The sequence below is a fragment of the Pisolithus orientalis genome (assembly GCF_024613125.1).
Source record: "Pisolithus orientalis strain OTSU chromosome Unknown F5J12scaffold_72, whole genome shotgun sequence".
Lineage (NCBI taxonomy): Eukaryota > Fungi > Basidiomycota > Agaricomycetes > Boletales > Pisolithaceae > Pisolithus > Pisolithus orientalis.
Window position 1 is genome coordinate 25,462 of NW_026260853.1, and position 18,156 is coordinate 43,617.

Genomic DNA, 18,156 nt, shown 5'->3' on the forward strand with positions numbered 1-18,156 from the left:
TGGTGGAGACTTATTTCAGACTAAAGAAGTGTCATGCAGATTTGGTGCATTAGAGTGGAGGAATTGCTATGTCAGAGTAGGTCCATCATGGTCAGATACTCATAATGTCTCTAGTTACTAAATACCATAGTTTTAAACAGTGTTTGAGACCTGCACAGGTTCTGTCTTAACCCAAACTGGGTATGGTGACCTAGAAAAAATAATAGCCCTTGTTTTGCCTGCCACACCACTCTTTGGAGAACTCAGAGGCAAAACCATTGTTGTCACACTTGTTAGACCATGGGACACAGATGGAAAGGTAGCCTCAGAAGAGGTCATGTTCTTCGAGTCTTGAAAAGCAAGGATAATTATGGACATCAGGAGCTTAAGAGCTGTTGTAGGCCTAGTCAAGACATGAGGGAGATGGGGTATCATTGACAGGGCACCTGGGACAGTGATGACAACCTTCACAGATGATATGATGGAAGGATATTTACATGATGAACATGGTGACAATGATGACTTCATTTTGTGAGAGAAGTAGTTGATTCAATATAATACCATATACATGGGAATTTGTGGTGCAGCAACGTGCAGGATATTGATACATATATACATAATGGGGAGAGATGTGATCCCTTTCCAGGTGCAAGCCCTGACTCAGTGCACTCCAGATCCAAAAAGCTACCTGAAGGATGTCACAACAGACCTGCACCCACAATAGTCAATGATGTCTCCACCCAAGAAGGTGACTCCTACAGGTCATCAACATTATCACACAAAGCTGTCCTGGTGGTGATGGAGCCTGCATTGTGGCCATTGGCAGAGCTGGAGATGGGTTGAGAACTCTTCATGATGGGGTAGAAGGTAAGGGCAATGGTGGCAGCTGCAGGAGGGGCTGACCAGGAGAGGGTGCAGGTGGACAGATGCCAAGATGGTGCCAAGAGCCAACATTGTTGAGCCCAATGTTACAGGTCCTTGGGGAGGGGAGGCTGGGACAAAGGATAGTGAAAGTGGTGTGTTTGGTGGTACTCACCTTGCACCAATTTCATAATGTTCTGGTGTGTATGGATTACTTATCCACACCAGGGGTGGGCCAAAAAAGACAACACACCTTCACTTGATCAATGATCTTGAAGCATCCAGAACTATCAACTTCTGCAACATCCCTGGTGTGTATCCAGCCATCCTTCAGTGTCTCCTGGGTAGTCTTCTCATCTGATGGACACCATTTCTTCTCACAGGCCTTAGAAAATGGCAAAGAGGAGATGTACCTTTATAATATCCCATGAAGCAGTTCGGGCCATGGACACATAACTCTCCATGTGGGTTCAGCTTATTGTTAGACAGGTAATTCATCACTGGAAGGTCGATGAGTTTGACTTCGAGAATTGGTTGAGGCGGGCCAATTGTCCCACCACCAGTTGGGTCTCCCTGCAAAGTGTGTGTGCAAACTCCACAATTCTCTGTCATGCCATAACTGCCTGGAGTCATTAATGGAACATAATCAAGCAATCCCATGACCTTGCTTACCCTGGATGAAAATTAGTGAGGGAAGGAAAAGAAGTAAGTTCATCACACCTTCTGTAACACCACAACCAAAAGCAATCTGAGGAAATCAACCACTTTTCTGCTAATGGGAGCAGAACTGGTGACCATCAGCAAAATGTTCCCTCCAAGTGCAGTGCAAATCTGGAAGCCAAGCAGAGTGAGCCAATTGAGTACTGCATCAAGAAGCCTGCCATGAACATTGTGGAACACCAATGCATCCCATATGATGTGGGCAGTTACCCTGGTCTTGTGAAGTTGATCTAGTTTCATCTGCACTGCTTTTCGGAAAATAGCACCCTTCACACCCAGCACACTACCAGCAGACATGGCAGCTTGGTATACCCTAATCAGCACTCATGGTACTGATGGGAAAAAGTGAGGTTTCAAGGCTTGGGTGTCATCCATCAAGTGCATGTGGTTGCCAGTGGAGTACCCAATACATCCACCCACAGTGATTACTGTCAATTTGCAAATCTGCTGCACACTCAAATCATGGAGACATGTTATTAGACTTAAATAGAATCCCATGAACCTCATAAATGTGCACCAGTGGCAAGTATGACATGAGACAGCAGCCCAGGGGAAAGCTGGTACTGAAGGTGTTAGCATACACCATGCTCATGAGATTCATATAGGTGATGATTGCTCCTGTGAAAAGATAAGTTAGGAACCACTGGTGTCATGCACAGTATTCCACCTTTTGGCAAGTTTGTTGTTCCCTATCATCCAGAATGAATGAAGCAGCTGATCAAGAGTGCAATTAGGAATGTACTGAGGTGTAGCATGAAGAAGCGACCTGATCAGGAGACACTGGAAGGGGTTCAATGAGGTTTTCCTTGCCATATGTCTTGACTGTACAACCAAAGGTCAGTGTACAGGCCTGCCTGTCAAAAAAAAACAATCACAAGTTGATTTTGTGACCATATACCAACTGTCTCCATGTCTGTTGCCTTGAGTGTGAAAACCATGAAGACCTACTACATGATATGGGTGACAGATGTCGGCCAATGGTATCACAAGTAAGGCTCAGTGAAATGGGTGACAGATGTCAGCCAGCAGTTTCATGAGCAGGTCAAGGAGGTCTGAGTGCATGAGCACCAGCTCACAGAAACAGGCAACAGATGTAGGCCAACTGTTTCAATGAGCTGAGAAATTGTGAACACTTACTCCATGATATGGGCGACAGATGTCAGCCAACAGCATCACAAGTAAGGCTCAGTGAAATGGGCAACAGATGTCAGCCAGCAGTTTCAACGATCCTGCAGAGTTAGTATTAGAAGCTTCTGAGATTTGAACATGCATGACATAATGTGGTCAGTTATGTTGTGTGGACCTGTTTTCACATCAACAACACAATTTTCTTGTTGCAAGTTAGCACCTCATGTGTCAATATTTCGTTGAGGAACTATCCATTGCCAGAACAAGGCAGAATGTGAAGAAAACCACATCCAGTATTGTGCCACAAGTGCAAATCATTCACACTGTTCATGCAACCCCCATCCAATGTGCATCCATGCAGTCCACCTCAAAGGCTTCAACACTGAGTTTGTTGACATCTGTTCCATCCTCTCAGGGACAGTCCCCTCTGGCTGAGGAGTGGCATAACCAGGTATGTACTGTAGGTCCATCCTCCTATCACTGCTAACATGATAAGTAGTATTGCTACCTTTGCCACAATAGAGCTAAATACTTATTTGAGTGCTATTCCTGCCCTTGTGTCATGTGTGACCCCTGCTTAGGATTAGTGCAGTGGCTCACAGACAAGGCCCATGCCAAGGACATAGACTTCCAGTGTCCCAGTGTGAGTCAAAGTGGGGCTCAGTGGTGAAAACCAACCAAAACCAACACAAAAGACAAAAAGAGCAAGTGGTGGTGTGCCTATGCAGTACCTAGATGGTAGAACCTTTGACCTGGGTGGGTTTTTGCAAGCTACAACACTCAAGGACAAGTGCTGAGGGTTGGGGGTGCTCCTGATGAAGAGGTAGCAAGAATGTGATAGAAAGTGATAGGGTAGACTGCTGTCAGCCTACAGAAGGATGGATGGCAACTTAATTTGATGTTCTAAGCTGCACTGAGCTCAGGGAGGGCTTGGAGTGAAGTATATTGATGATAGACAAGGATAAGCGAAGTAGACGATAGTTAGACCCTTAATAAAGTCTCAACTATCAAAGCTGCTGAATGAATTACTGAGTGATGATAAAATGCGAGCAAGAGGGGCTCTCTGATGTCTTCTCTTTTTTTTTTTTTTTTTTGCTATCTAAGTACAGTGATTTATATACAGTACAGGGGTGTTGCCCTTGGAAAACAAGGTGCAAACACTTGGTAAGTGATTGGTAACTGATGAGTAAGGAATGTAAGCGATGGGTAATCATCTTGGAAAGCATTGGTAAGGATTAGCAAGCCAAAAGGTGAAGAATCAGTAAGCAAAGTCAAAAGATTGGTAAGTATTGGCAATAGGTGAGTCAGAGACAGTCAGAACATCAAAGTATGAATCAAGTAATGTCAGGAACTGAGAAAGTGCACTGGAATTGCATTAGGGGGAGGCTGTGCATGTCACATCTCAAAGAGATCACTTCTAGGCCAAGGTGGGATGACAGAGAGGCAGTGCCAATCTGATGCTGATATAGTACATCCAAAAGTGGACAGGGTGAGTCAGATGTCAACAGGGGTCAAGCTTTGGGGGTCTGTGGGGTGACAGGAGCATAGGGGATTGCAACTTTCCCCCCCAAACCATCCTCTCAGTGAAGCAGACAAAAACTTCATGAATGAGGCTCTGTTGGAAGAGAGGATGAAGGGGGAGTGTCTTCTGCTGTATCTTGCAACAAGGAGGCAAGATGTGCATCATACTTGTCATGGATGTGATCAGGGAGAGTGGAGAACAGTAGATTATACTGTAGCTGTCACAATCTTGGAAGAATGATGGACGAGACTGGTATGAAGACATTGCAGGGAGTAGGGAGGAAGGATCCATATGCTTCTTGGACTGGAGAGACTGAAACGACCACATAAGACCTTTCCAAGTGAATGACAGACCTGAGGTGACCAAAGAATGTCCTCCTAGAGGTCATACTGACAAAAAGAACATGCTGTCCAAGCTGGATGAGCTGAGAGGGCACAGACAAGGGTGGGATGTACCAGGATGCTTCAGGATGGAAGCTGGTAGGAACTCCTGGAAGATATATGTAGCCATGGTCCCTAGCAAAGGGGACAAGAGTGCTGTAGAAACATGTGGAGTGTGCAAATGCTTTCCAATTTTGGAAGGTAAGATCATGTGGCCGAGCACTACAAGCAAGTATGGGAATGGTCTTGGTATCTGCAGAAACAGCAGAGATATGTTGAAAACTGGAATGCCATACATGGGCACTTAAGAATTTTAACCAGTGCTTAACTTGCTCCCTTTTTTTTCTTTGGCACTGATGACTTGTTCTTGTGTGAGGGATGACTGCTGACATTTCTGGCTGTCCTTCTTTGCATGAGGGCTATGGTTTCCACCTCCACTCATCAGCTGTATCCATGTCCACCTCACCAAACACCTTTGGTGTGTGACACCAGTTGCCATGAACTCGAAGAGGGTGGTGCAAAGTGCAAAGAGCTACATCTGTACTTTGTGAGTTATTCATCATTCACAATCTGAATAGAGCTGACATGAGTCCAAGCCATTCACATGCACAGTACTTGGGAAGAGAATTCCCATGTTGGATAAGCCAGTCATCATCTTGGGGATTTGTGAAAGGGCATCTAAGTCTCAAGTGTGTGCCAAGTCCACCCTTATTCTTGAGTTCATCTGCACAGGAGTGGAAATTCAAGGTTTCTTGCCATTGCTCCTCAACATGACCATCAAGGAATATCACACAAGTGACTCCCTTCTGTATCAAAAAATAATCTTTGATATTGGTATGGATTGAGAGTATAGTTGGTGGAGTACAAGGACAGGCATTCTCACCAATAACAACCCACACAAAGGTATTCATTCAGTTCATTCAGAGTCAGGTATGGGGATGGGACTGGGGACCAGACATATAGTACAGTGACAGGACACATGCGTTCAAGATATAGAGCTCGCTACAAGAAAATTAGGCAGTAGAAGTGCTCGGTTCAACTCCCCCAAACGGCTTCAATCCGAAGGCAGGCAACTTGCAGAATGAATTGCACACATGATCATTTTCAAACCGCTCCACTCCCTTTTCTATATTCCCTTCGCCAAAAAGATCTTGGCCTTTGCCCACCTTGCTGCGAAGGGAATTAGTAAGTAATAGGAATCTGGGTCGCTGTCGGGCAATAGAACTTACGGATGTGTCAAAATTTGGGGATCTGTCAACAAGGATTTACTCCCTGTGTAACGGAGTAAACGTCGAATGAAACAAGGACATAGATAAAAAGAATACAATACCTTAGTAGTCAGCTATATAAGCAAGCCCCTTCGTTCTGACAAACTGGACATGCTGAGCAAAAACCAGAAACTCGGCGATGTCGTAGCTTTCTTCATCGGGATCAATGAGGGGAGTACAACTGACCTTATGAATGAACTTCGTGAATTCCCCCCCATCATCGGTAATCCACTCTTCAAGAAGGTATGCACCTGTCGCCCTAGTTGAGCTTGTAGACACATTTTTGTTCTCGGGCAGAGCTTGGGTGTATGCAAGTGCAAGGCCAGCATCTACAAATTGAAGGCGAGGAATTTCAAAGGGTGGGGGAACCGACGATACTGCAATGGCGTGATCAATGAAGTCGTAGGTCATCTGCATCAGCGACTTTTCCCAGTAAAGAACATTGGCTTCTCGATCTCTTCACAGAAGACATAGCGGTTAAAGCGAACTGTGTCACCATTACCAGGCGTGTTGCCCGATTTATGATAAGGGCGTTTCATGATAACATCGTGGCGTGGCAGCGAACCTAGGCCCGATGGCGCTGGAGGGGTGAGCACGAGCTGCGCTGACTAAGCCGTCTTAAATCCTCCAGCCCCTACAAGAGAATCGGAAGAAGTATCAAATATCAACTGGCCGGGGTGCGAGGATAGTGGGTCGACTTTGAATGAATGCTTGTTGGGGTTCTCCAAGATCTCTACAAAAGGCAGCGTGGGGATAGGATAAAACACAACGGACTCAAGTTTCAGTTTCAAGACGGTAAACATATGTTAGTTGTTGATGGCAATTGGCCCTACATGCCCACCTTTCTTGACATCGACATCTGCTGAGCCACCAGATAAAAGTGCTTTTATCACATGATCATGGTCAGGGGACAGAGGCCTGGCCAGCTGCTTCTTCCTAGGCAGAGATGTCGGAGATGATATGCTGTTGGAATGCTGGTGGGAACGCTTTCCCGGTGCAGAAAGTCCAGTGGTCGAAATGAACAAAGGTTCTCTGCATTGACCGACTGCTGATCCATTGGCAGCGATGACACCAAGGTAGAGAGGTTGATTAGCAAAACTGGTTGTGAACGAATCTTGGCTGTGATCTCGCGATACGGGCGTGGGTAGTTCATAGGCCATCGTGGCCCTGCTAGAGGATACATCTTGACTCTGGATCTGAGTCACACCACACTCTATGGCAGGTTTGTCGAGAGCCGAGGAGATGATTGCCTCCACATGCTCTTCGTATTCTTTCCACTGCGATGCAGGAATAACAATGTAAAGGGAAAATTGCTTGGTCTTGAAGACAGGTGTCTTCGCATTCTTCCGGTTTGCTTGAATACAACTAGAGTAGAAATAGGGCCAGTGCAGTTCAGGATGAGTAGAGAGATCCACCCATGATGCATCACGAATGATAAACTCTTGAAACCTCCATGGAAAGTCTGGACAGAAGGCGATGACTTTGGGAATAATGGTGGTAAGTGCGAGGGTCACAAGTTCGGGAGCGGTGATGCGAGCGTCGATGTCCCTTTTCCCTTCACATATGTTCTGACATCATAAGTACGATAGATGCAAAAGTGAACAGAAGGTACATACTCCAAAGTGTGTACCATGAAGATGACCCTTCCTTGTCCCTCCTTCATATAATGCTGAGATATCTAGCATGATTGTCTCCACGGGAGGAGAACAGTAAGACAAACGTGCCCACCGCTCACGCTCTGAGGCGTGCAAGGCATGCTGAGGTGTATATCCAGACACGGACGCATGCGGCTGAACAGGTAAGTGTGCGGGACTCTGCCTCGCAGATGGGACACAAACATTTGGACCCATCTGTTGCTGACTCAGAGAGCTAGCATCACCATACTGTTGAACAACGGATTGGATGATGGATTGCAGAGACATGGGATTCCCTTGTGGTGTTGGATGTGGCAGAGAAAGCACTTGTGGTGGACTAATAGCGGCTGTTGCAATACTGTCAATGAATTATCCTTGACAGGAAGTTACACTTACTGCCTCTCTGTGCTGCAGTCACAGACTGTTGTATAACTTGTGGATCAGATAGTAACAGACCACAATTTGGCACTGCAGGGGTGGCAGCTGTAGAGAAGAGTTAGCCTAATGGAATGATGCAAGATGCTTAAATGCACACCTTGTGTCCATATACCTGTAGCTAGTTTCTGGCTATACCGCCATGCAAGGCAGGACTTACATCAGGAAAATAACACTTTACTATTTTTGACTTTTTGTGACTAATGTGACTTTTTGGGAAGGAATCTACTATCATTACCCATGTCCTGCAGGCATGGCTGCACTTTTCTTGCTGATTTTGGTCTTGTTCAAACAACCTAATTCATAGCTTTCAGTAGATACCACATACATTCAAATTGATGGAGGTTCCAAAGATATATTGTGATTTTTCTCCCAGACAGTGTGCATCACACCAATGGTTCAATATCTCTGAATTTTCAGACATTTTCTAGTCTTCTTGGCTTAGATATATCATCACTTAGTTGTCTCAATAGTTTCTGTTCTCTTTTTATTCTTCAAAATGCTGTATATGGTCAAAAAAAAAGTACAGATAGAAGGTTCCTTGCCAAAAAGTCACAAATAGTCTCAAAAAAGTCAAAAAAAAGTCACAAAAAGGTCAAAAATAGTAAAGTGTTAATTTCCTGATGTACATACATGCTGCCCTGCCTTGGCTGGATCTATTGTGGCAATATAATGACATGGTGCACCCTTGGGGATAAAGATTCCACAGGATGGGCATTCACAGTGCATGTCACTGTTGGCAATAGCATCTTCAGTGAATTGAGACATGATCTTGAATCTATTAGACTTTGACATAGGTTGAGATATGTGATCTGACACCATCTGCTCAACTCACCATGACAAGACTAAATATGAGGCCCCCTGCTCGTACAAACTGTACCCCTGCTGCATTTTGATTTGCCACTCCTTTGACAATAATTGAGCCCTGTGAACACATGCAAGAGATGGGCAAATCATTGCATGAATGCTGTACTATTGAAGCTCTGTCAGTGTCCAGAGAATGTAAGCATGATGGGTGACTGGGTTGAGAAAATCTATACACACATGAGGCTGGATGTCCGAGGAGTAGAATGTCCAGAGAATGTAAGACAATGGCTCCATGATGGGTGATTGGGTTGAGATGAGCACAAAGTCTGACAGTAAACTTCAGTACTGAGTGCTGCAATTCCAAGGAGATTGTATTCTGGCAAGACATAAACCATGTCTAACCCATGTGGATCTCTAGCAGGAACAGATAGATTGACAAAGTTCAAGGAAATCTGGAAGGGCATGGGACTACTCTGCACATGCCAGCAAGCTCACACTATAGACTTGATTCATGATGCAATGATTGAGCTCTACCAAGTGTACCCAAATGCTGGTGTCTGAGAAATGGCCAGTTTATTATTTCATGAGGAATGTCTGTTGCACAGTAAGGTATCTATTCACTGCACCCAAGTGGTTGCTCAATACCACATGACAGCTGTGTTATTGGGCAGTACTTCAATACCTACAAACCCCATCTTATTCCGTGGTGGAAAGCACAGCACCTTCATCAGTGCTGCTTTTGGGCTGCTGGAGTTAATGATCTATGGGCAGTTGACCAACATGACAAATGGCAGTGATTTGGCCTTGCACTCCATACAGGTATTGAACCATTTTCTGGAAAAGTTCTCTGGATGCAGATATGGCATTCAAACCAAAACCTGCAATTAATCCTTAGCTATTTTCTTGATGTCATCAGCACAGCAGGCTGTAGGTCATGAGTCTGTGTTGCATCCCACTATTATCTTACTTCCTTCACAGTTATTCCCCTTGTCATGCAAAGTGATCCTGGAACTGAAAATTTTTGAATTGCAAATGTGTAAACAATGCTTCGCCAGTGGCATGATGAAGGCTTAGTGGGTACTATCCAGCACCAGTGGATGTGGCAGAAGAAGAACATGATGCCAGAAATTGCATGGTCTCAACTTTGGCAGCACTTCATGCCAGGCTTTGAGACTGTTCTGGACTGTGGGGTGGAAGAAGGCTGGTATGATACTAATAACATGTTACAGCAGTATTTCCTTTCCTATGCACTAACATGCTGTTCTAATGGCCATTTCACTGGCAGGTTGATCTTTTACTGGGTTTTCATTCCATGGCTCCAGTCTGAGCTTGATGCATACAAATATCACATGAACAACACCTCAAAGCACTGTGATTGGAACAAGATACTTCTGCACAGTGTGCCTGAACTCATTCACATGTCACTGGAAGACTATGGGGCACTGGATTTCAAGGTGTGGTTGTATTCTTCATGTCTACTAGTGGCCTACATACTAACTTCATACAGGTAACTGTTGATCATGCAGCCATAGAACACATATGCAAGCTGTATATCAATCCAACTCACCCTGTTTTTGATCTTGTCCCTCCAACTTTCAATACATTCCTGGAAGTGTGTTATGCTGATCTGTGAAGCCCACCTGTTGGGTGTGACACCGCTTGGACAGTATATCTTGATATGTTAGATCTTGTTCAACACTGTGAAGTGGCTCAGACCTTCCACCATGGAATCTTGAACATGGACATATCCATCTATGACAATGAGCCCCTCCCCCTTGACCCCATGTAGTCCATTTAGTCACAACATATAGGTAGCCTGTGTGCCAAAATGCCAACACTTATATAGACCCCACAATGGGCCCATAAGCACAATTCCACAACATATGGGAGGGCCTGTGGAGGGTAAGGATGCTGCAACATATAGATGGGCCCATGACCAAGTACATATGCTGAGCTACTGTAAGACATGGACAGGCCCATCCATGGTAGGGTGCACCCCAGTCACAATATCAGGACAGGCCCACCTATTGTATCATGAAGAAGGTTGCAACATATGGATGGGCCTGCCCATCATATGCTTTATAGGGTCACAACATAAAGAGGGGCCCCTCTATGATAGATTACAGAGTTGGCAACATATGGAAGGGCCTGTCTTTGGGATAATATACCCCTGTCACAACATAAGGATGGGCCTGTCAGTAATATCATTGACAGCATCACAACACATAGACAGGCCTGTCTAGTAAGATGCATCCCTGCCACACAACATAAAGATGGGCCCATCAGTAATGTCATTTATAGTGTCACAACATATGGATGGGCCCTTCCATAATACCATTTATACCATCACAACACATGGGTGGGCCCATCCATAGTAAGATGTACCTGTTGCAACATAAAGATGGGCCCTTCAATATATATCATTTACAGGGTCACAACACATGGACAGGCCTGTCTAGTAAGATGCACCCATGTCACAACATAAAGATGGGCCTTTCAGCAATATCAATTACATGGTCACAACACATGGACAGGCCCATCAATAGCAACACATATGCCTGTTGCAATGTAAAGATGGGCCCATCAGTAATATCATTTACAGTGTCACAACATATAGATGGGCCTGTCTAGTAAGGTACACCCCTGTCCCAACATAAGGATGGGCCCATCAATAGCAACATGTATGCCTGTCACAACATAAAGATGGGCCCATCAGTAATATCATTTGCAGTGTCACAACACATAGATGGGCCTGTCCAGTAAGATGCACCCCTGTCACAACATAAAGACAGGCCTGTCAGTAATATCATGTAAAGTGTCACAACACATAGACAGGCCCATCCAGTAAGATGCACCCCTGTCACAACATAAAGATGGGCCCATCAGTAATATCATTTATAGCATCACAACATAAGATGGGCCCAACACCAATAGCATATATAGTGTCACAACATATTGATCAGATCACAGTAAAATATTGAGGCAAGCATCCAAACATGCCATAATTTTCCAACAAGCTGCAAGTGGCTTGCCTGCTATACAACTCTGACCTCATCCACCCCAAGCATGAATACTATGCAAGACACATCTAAAACCCCCCATGGATGGTGAATGGAACTAACAGACTGCATTGTGTCATACATGAAAGCCAGATTTCAAGAGGAGGTACTCAGCAGACCTTGCACCCTTCCAGATATATCAATTCTGTTTCCAGTGTTATGTGAAGCAGATCACATATTGTCAGTAATCTCACAGGCCTATTGTCACCCAAGTAAGTCCATCATAATGGTGCAATGGAAGTTTTCATCTTTCTGCAGTCAATTTCAGGAAAAATCAGGTTGGAAAAACCTGCAATGCAGAAGCTGCTGAGAGATATGTGGAAGTGACTGAGCCATCCATTCTGTTGCAAATTTTTGAGGTGCATAATAATGCCACTGGCTGACAATGCTTGCATATTTCCTTATTAGGGTCATTAAAATGGTCTGGTAATGACATGTCAATGGCTTGGGGGCAGTTCCAAGGGAAGAAATTTCATTGGATGGGAGTTACCCAAGTTACCAAGTGATAATGATCTGATAATGACTGATATGGTGTGACATTGTCTTACATCAGCTGAACATGGTGCATGCAGCATGTCTGACAACTATCAGTCAGCTATGATACATCTTCTCTCATGGCTCCCTCCCATACCACCCATTCAGCTTTGACCCATCAAAATGCTGAACAGAATCATGCCATTCTCCATCAATGCCCTCACTGTAACAGGAAATTTCAGAAAACCAGTTTCAAGCAGCATGAGGTGAGTTGCAGGAAGTGCAAAGAAGATGAGAGGGAGCATGTAGCTTTCAAACATCAGTATGAAGAGAAAGAGTGAGGTACATGAATTGGTGCATAGCACAGGCAGACCCAATGTAATGGTTTCTGGCTTCAATTATTAACTCAGCTGCCCACCATTGAGCTGCAAGAGCATTGGTACTCAAATTGCAGCCTCAAGTGCCTGAAGCTCACCATATGGATACAGGATATTTTTTCATTGATGAACCCAGTGAGTCTGATTTTCATTTATGTTGTGGTCCTAGTATCAGACAAGCTGTGGCTGCAGTTGAGGTGACTATGGGACAAGATTACAATGAGATGAGCAACATGCTCCAAGCCTCAGGTATGTATTCACTTCAGCACACATTCTCATAGTGCTCATAATTCCCTCAGACATGTTGATGCCAACTGCCACAAGTTCTAATGTGGCAAAACTTCCTGAATTCAAGATCCGATTTCATCCAAGAAGCAATTGACCACCAATTTATCAGTCTTACAAAGAGTTCCATGTTTGCAGTGAGAAGTCCCCATTCCTGGTTGACAAAACACCTTGGTCCCCATTTCACATGTTGGGTGACTTCAAGTTTGCAGAAATCACACTCACTTCACTACTCAACCAGCAACAAGTCAATGCCCTGCTGGATCTCTTTGCTCATGTCACACAGGGAGCCATCCAAGTCATGCTCAAGAATGATGCCAAACTTCACAAAGCATGTGATGCAGCTGTGATGGAACTCACTCTGGTATGATTTTCAAATATCCATTCATTGCCATCCATCCTACCTATCTAAATAGTTCTCCAGGGTCGAAGTTAAGGTACCATACAAAAAGGAAGAATGTATGTTTGAAGCACATATTCACCCACTGTGGGAGTGGGCACTTGATATCTTAGAAAATCCATTCCTCAGCCCACACTTCACCTGGGATGCACAGCAACTTTACAGGCACAATGGCATTGAGTATGAACATTTTTACAATGAGCCCTGGACTGGAGATTATTGGTGGGATATTCAAGTATGCACCTGGTTGATATGTCATTCATTACCTGTACATAACATGTTGTATTTGTGCTAGTTGAGTCTACCAGATATCAAGAATGCCATGCCATTTGGCCTGATCCTTTATGCTGACAAATCCAACCTATTGTCTTTCAGCACTGCCAAGAGTTACCCTGTCATTGTGTGCTGTGCAAACTTGCCAGTTGAGATTCAGAATAGCAATGTCATTGGAAGAGGTACTGTTGTTGGCTTGCTGCCTATTGTGAATGATGTCCACTGTTTAGATATTCATATAGGCTAAGAACATTTCAGGTCCCCAAAGATGCCAAAGAAGAGGGAAAGCTAGGCTACACAACCCTCAAGTGTGTCATTTGGCATGAATCTTTTAAAAAGTTACTTCTGGAGATTGAGCAGTACTCAAAGACTGGGTATGTACATACATCTTCACACAACAACATTACCCATTGGCTCTTTCCAAGTCTTATGATGCTGTCCACTGATTTTGAAGAGATGTAATATACTTCCTTCTTCTTGCTTGGACTAACAATACTAACTCAATGGCCTACTACAGATGCATGATGGCACTCACTCATGGTCACAGTGGCAAATGCCCTTGCCCTGTACATCTTGTACCATCAGAGCTACTCCATGACCTCTCTAGGACTTTTGAACCTTGTATGCATGCCCAGGGCATCGATGCATTATGTGTTTGTGCTACAAATCGAGCTGAAGGTAATGAATTGTTGAAGTGGTTAGGTTTATGACTGATTGAAGTATGTTTCCACCAACAAATCACCATCAGTGAACTAATATATAATGGGATGCAGAATGTGTTCTGGCTGATTGGGTTTTCTGATCTCCACCTCACCTGCAGCTTTGATCAACTGCATTATGGGCATGGGTTTTGGGGCAAGCACATCTTTTGGGACCTAAAGGTGATTGTAAAGGTGCTTGGGCAACAGATTGAAGCTGATGTTGAGAAGTAGTGAGTCACTGTTTTACAATCAATTGCTCTGAACATTGTCACTTCTCACATTTGACAATGACAGTGTTGCAAGTTTTCCTTGCTGACAAAACCTTGCACACTTCAACCAAGTTATTTATGTCACTTTTTCAGATGGTAACAAGCTGGCCGATATCTCCAAGGTACATGTGTCCAATACCAGATGGCTGTCAATGAACTGTTTTCCTAGCAAATCTTCTACATGGGGATCAATGTTTTGAAGAAGAGTATAACCCCTGAAGGGTACCAGCTCCTCTGAGTCATCTGAAGCTACCTACAGCTTGATAGCCTTGTCAGCTTAGATGTCCAGACCCAATGTATGGTTAACATGATCAACAACAAAATATTGACATTTGATCAGACACTGAAGGTAGTTATATGCTTCATGCTCATGCCAATTTGTTGTAATGTGTCATTTTCAGGACTACACCAAATGCATCATGAAGTCCAACATTGATGGTCTGCAAACTGACTGGAATTTCCCAAAGGTCCACCTCTGGAAGCACATTGTTCGAGATATCTGCCTAAAGGGTGCCACATGCAGCTATAGCACTCAGCCCAACAGAAGTATGCATAAGCCAATCCAAGATGCATATGAACACTGTTCAAATGGTAGAGACATTCCTGCTCAGGTATGACAACCATGTGTGCCAACACTCCTACTCACAGTCACTCTAAAATGCATGTTAGGTCTTGTGGGTAGATCATCAGGTTCTTGCTATGAAGCTTCTCAGATTGTGTGTTGATCACCTCAAGAAATCCATCTCTGGGGAATCAGATCCAGAAGTTGATGTGGTCAGTGAGCATACCTCAGTTGATCATATTAAGCTTGGTGCACATGTCATTGCAACCCAAACCCTGAAAGACTTGGAGGAAAATGGTCAGCCAGATATGGCATTCCATCAGTTCCATCAAAGGTTCTGCAAGTTCCTTAATGATGCCCTTCTGGCATATGGATATCAAGTCAAGTCATGGATCTCCCTCCCTGCTGACTTCATGGTATGTATCTACACTCTCATTATGCATTCATCTAGTTGAAACTGTGCTTGTGCTAAGGTTAAAGAATACTGTTATCTGCTGGTCAACTACAAGTCAACTGTCACTTGGAACCAGTGCACAGATCATCTCTGCTGCAACCTGTCATTTTTTGGTGTGCCCTGCTATGACTGTGTGCTTATTCAATACACCAAGACAGAAACTGCCTTCATTCATCTCATCTGCATGTTTTCCTGTGTCATTCCAGACATAGGAAACATGGAATTTATCTTGGCACAACCCTTCGCAACAAGGATTGAACTGGCCTGCACTATTGATTGTGATCTCAGACTCAAACATGTCAAGACAGTTCTGCAGGCTGTGTCCATCTTCATACCATTGTGCTCAATCATCTGAGGGGCTGTTCTAGCACCTGACACTGAACATGATGACAAATTTCCAACCAGAGAATTTTGAGCACATTGCAGATGTCTGTTCTGACCCATCACTGTCTTGTCCTTTGCAAGCCATCAACCATCCTAGCAAGGAAACTGAAGACTTGCAACATGCTCAGTAGTTGCTCAAAGGTACTTGGGCGACAGATTGAAGCCAGCATTGAGAAATAGTAAGTCACAATTAATACCATTGGCAACCACTCTGGAACAGATCACATCAGATGCATGCCCAACTCTTTTCCCCCCTGCTGTGGAGCAAAGCAGTAAGTAGTAGGTGCACTGATGCAGGAGGTCATCAGGGGAATATGGTGAGGTCTGTTTCACTACTCATTATGCCCACCACATGAAACTCAATCTACCAGATGCTGGACAGCAGGCTGCCAGAGTGGACAATGGTCTTGTTTTTTTTATGTATGACTACAGATATATGCTCTGACCAATGAAGTGTTGAAACTACAGGGCAAAGGGATGTATATAGGTCTACAAGGCTGTTGAAGCCTCAAAGGCAAAGAAACCATGATTCAGCTCCTCTTCCCTTCTCTAGTCCTCCCTCTTCTGTTTTTCAAGAGCTTCTTGGACACAACTTGTTCAGCAAGGAAACAGTCCAGTGTGTAGATGATGGCTTGTAGGGTGTTGTGGAAAGTCAGAATTGAATGGAAGTTGACATCTGCATCATGCCTAATCATCTCAGTGATGGGAACATCATTGGCTGGGATATCAGGAGGGGGATAAGCATTGAGGGAGAGTAAAGTGGGGTCTATTGTGGAGGGTGTAGTGATGGCAGCAGGAGTGGCCCATTTGGGGGGTGAACTGTTGGGAGAAAAATTCTAGTGGTGAGTCAATATCAACAGACTAGTACACAAGCAGAAAGGAAGACATACCACAAAGCTGTACAAATCACTGAACACATCTGTCACTGCCTCAGCAGTCTCAGGCACATCAACGGGTGTCGAAGCACTGTTGGGAATTTTGAATGCATTGGGGGACATGGGTAGGGCAGGGAAGGGGCAGATTTGAAGTTGCTGAGTGTGGAAGAGGAGATTTTGAGTTGAAGTTGCTGAGCATGGAGGGGGAATCAAAACTCATGCCTTGCAAGAGACAACAGTCGACTGTCAGTGAGGGGAATTCATGAATGAGGCACAAGGTGAATTTCATACAATGTGAGAACAGAAGCTACTAATTTAAACAGATACTGGACAAATGGAGACTGTGAGGATGCAAGAGCACTGAAGATACTTGAGGTGGATACACTGCTGACATGAGTTTACAGGCATACAGTAAGGTGTCAGGAAACAGAATGAGTGTTGGTGATGCTTTACACCTGCAGATACAATGGATGCATTGCTGGCCAGTCAAGGTTGCAATGGAACACATTCAAGTCAGATGAGTATTGGGAAGTTGAGCATACCCTTTCACCTGTGTATCCAATTCATCATGCACTTACCTGCTGACTTTTTTCCTTGACAACATCAGATCTTTGTACAGAATGCAGTATCTGGTCTTGTTTTTTTTCAGGGTTCCATCTGAAGTGGGCAACTCATCCCCCACATTGTCCAGCCAACCATCATCCAAAGCATAATCCTGCTCTGAATTTGCATCAAGAAATGCAGTCTGCTGTATGGATTTGCTGGTGGAAGTGTTGGAGCCTGCTTCAAGGTGCAGCTTCAAGTAAATTGCAGCATCCACAATAAAACCTGGTTGTTTGGATGCAATGTGATCAGCACAGCATGCCATAGCCAATTTTTTCAATTCAGATGCCTGTTCCCCAACATCCTTTCTGTCCATTTGAAGTGAGGTTATGGCCTCTTCTAAGCATAAACTGTGTGCTAGCCAACTAGCTGCTCCATGCAGGCTTCTGCTGGGTCTTGGTTCCTCCAATAATGCTAGTTCAATGGCACACACTGTTGGTGCTTCTTGTGATATGTTAGTATTTTGCATTTATCCAAAAAGGCAGATGCCATACCCACCCTTAATTGAACTTCAATGATGTCCATGACAGATGGGTTGTCAATGCGATCATGCAGTGCATGAGTCTCTTGCATTCACCAGCTGTTTCACTGCTCTGCAGTCAAGGCTTCATCTAGCTTTATATATGCCTGCCTTGCCAATGGCACTGCTGCTCAAGCTGCTTTGAGCTTCTGCAATAGGCTATCCACTTAATCTTGGATGTCAGAG

The 18,156-nt window shown here is 44.3% G+C and overlaps 4 protein-coding genes across 4 annotated transcripts; 1 reads left to right on the top strand and 3 right to left on the bottom strand.

The window, feature by feature from the left end:
• Positions 1-5,603: 5,603 nt before the first annotated feature.
• F5J12DRAFT_774588 (uncharacterized protein) lies at positions 5,604-6,409 on the bottom strand (the record flags this gene model as incomplete). The annotated part of the gene is made up of 2 exons (XM_051742298.1): positions 5,985-6,409; positions 5,604-5,798 (listed from the first exon to the last, which is right to left on the bottom strand). Exons 1-2 carry the CDS (start codon positions 6,273-6,275, stop codon positions 5,604-5,606), a joined length of 486 nt encoding a protein of 161 aa, XP_051594798.1. The 5' UTR covers positions 6,276-6,409.
• A 57-nt stretch (positions 6,410-6,466) lies between these two features.
• F5J12DRAFT_930080 (uncharacterized protein) lies at positions 6,467-7,800 on the bottom strand (the record flags this gene model as incomplete). Its single annotated transcript, XM_051749527.1, has 4 exons — positions 7,697-7,800; positions 7,475-7,648; positions 6,700-7,426; positions 6,467-6,591 (listed from the first exon to the last, which is right to left on the bottom strand). Exons 1-4 carry the CDS (start codon positions 7,778-7,780, stop codon positions 6,467-6,469), a joined length of 1,110 nt encoding a protein of 369 aa, XP_051594799.1. The 5' UTR covers positions 7,781-7,800.
• Positions 7,801-11,875: 4,075 nt separating this feature from the next.
• Positions 11,876-15,943, top strand: F5J12DRAFT_786878 (uncharacterized protein; the record flags this gene model as incomplete). Its single annotated transcript, XM_051743544.1, has 17 exons — positions 11,876-11,899; positions 11,990-12,005; positions 12,202-12,295; positions 12,500-12,533; positions 12,630-12,779; positions 13,042-13,293; positions 13,346-13,564; positions 13,625-13,810; positions 13,861-13,976; positions 14,238-14,280; positions 14,376-14,533; positions 14,840-14,921; positions 14,974-15,183; positions 15,242-15,346; positions 15,380-15,550; positions 15,608-15,701; positions 15,795-15,943. The coding sequence occupies 17 exons, from the start codon at positions 11,876-11,878 to the stop codon at positions 15,941-15,943; spliced, it is 2,103 nt and encodes a 700-aa protein (XP_051594800.1).
• Positions 15,944-16,502: 559 nt separating this feature from the next.
• Positions 16,503-16,970, bottom strand: F5J12DRAFT_786879 (uncharacterized protein; the record flags this gene model as incomplete). Its single annotated transcript, XM_051743545.1, has 2 exons — positions 16,503-16,808; positions 16,863-16,970. The coding sequence occupies 2 exons, from the start codon at positions 16,968-16,970 to the stop codon at positions 16,503-16,505; spliced, it is 414 nt and encodes a 137-aa protein (XP_051594801.1).
• Between the last annotated feature and the right edge of the window lie 1,186 nt (positions 16,971-18,156).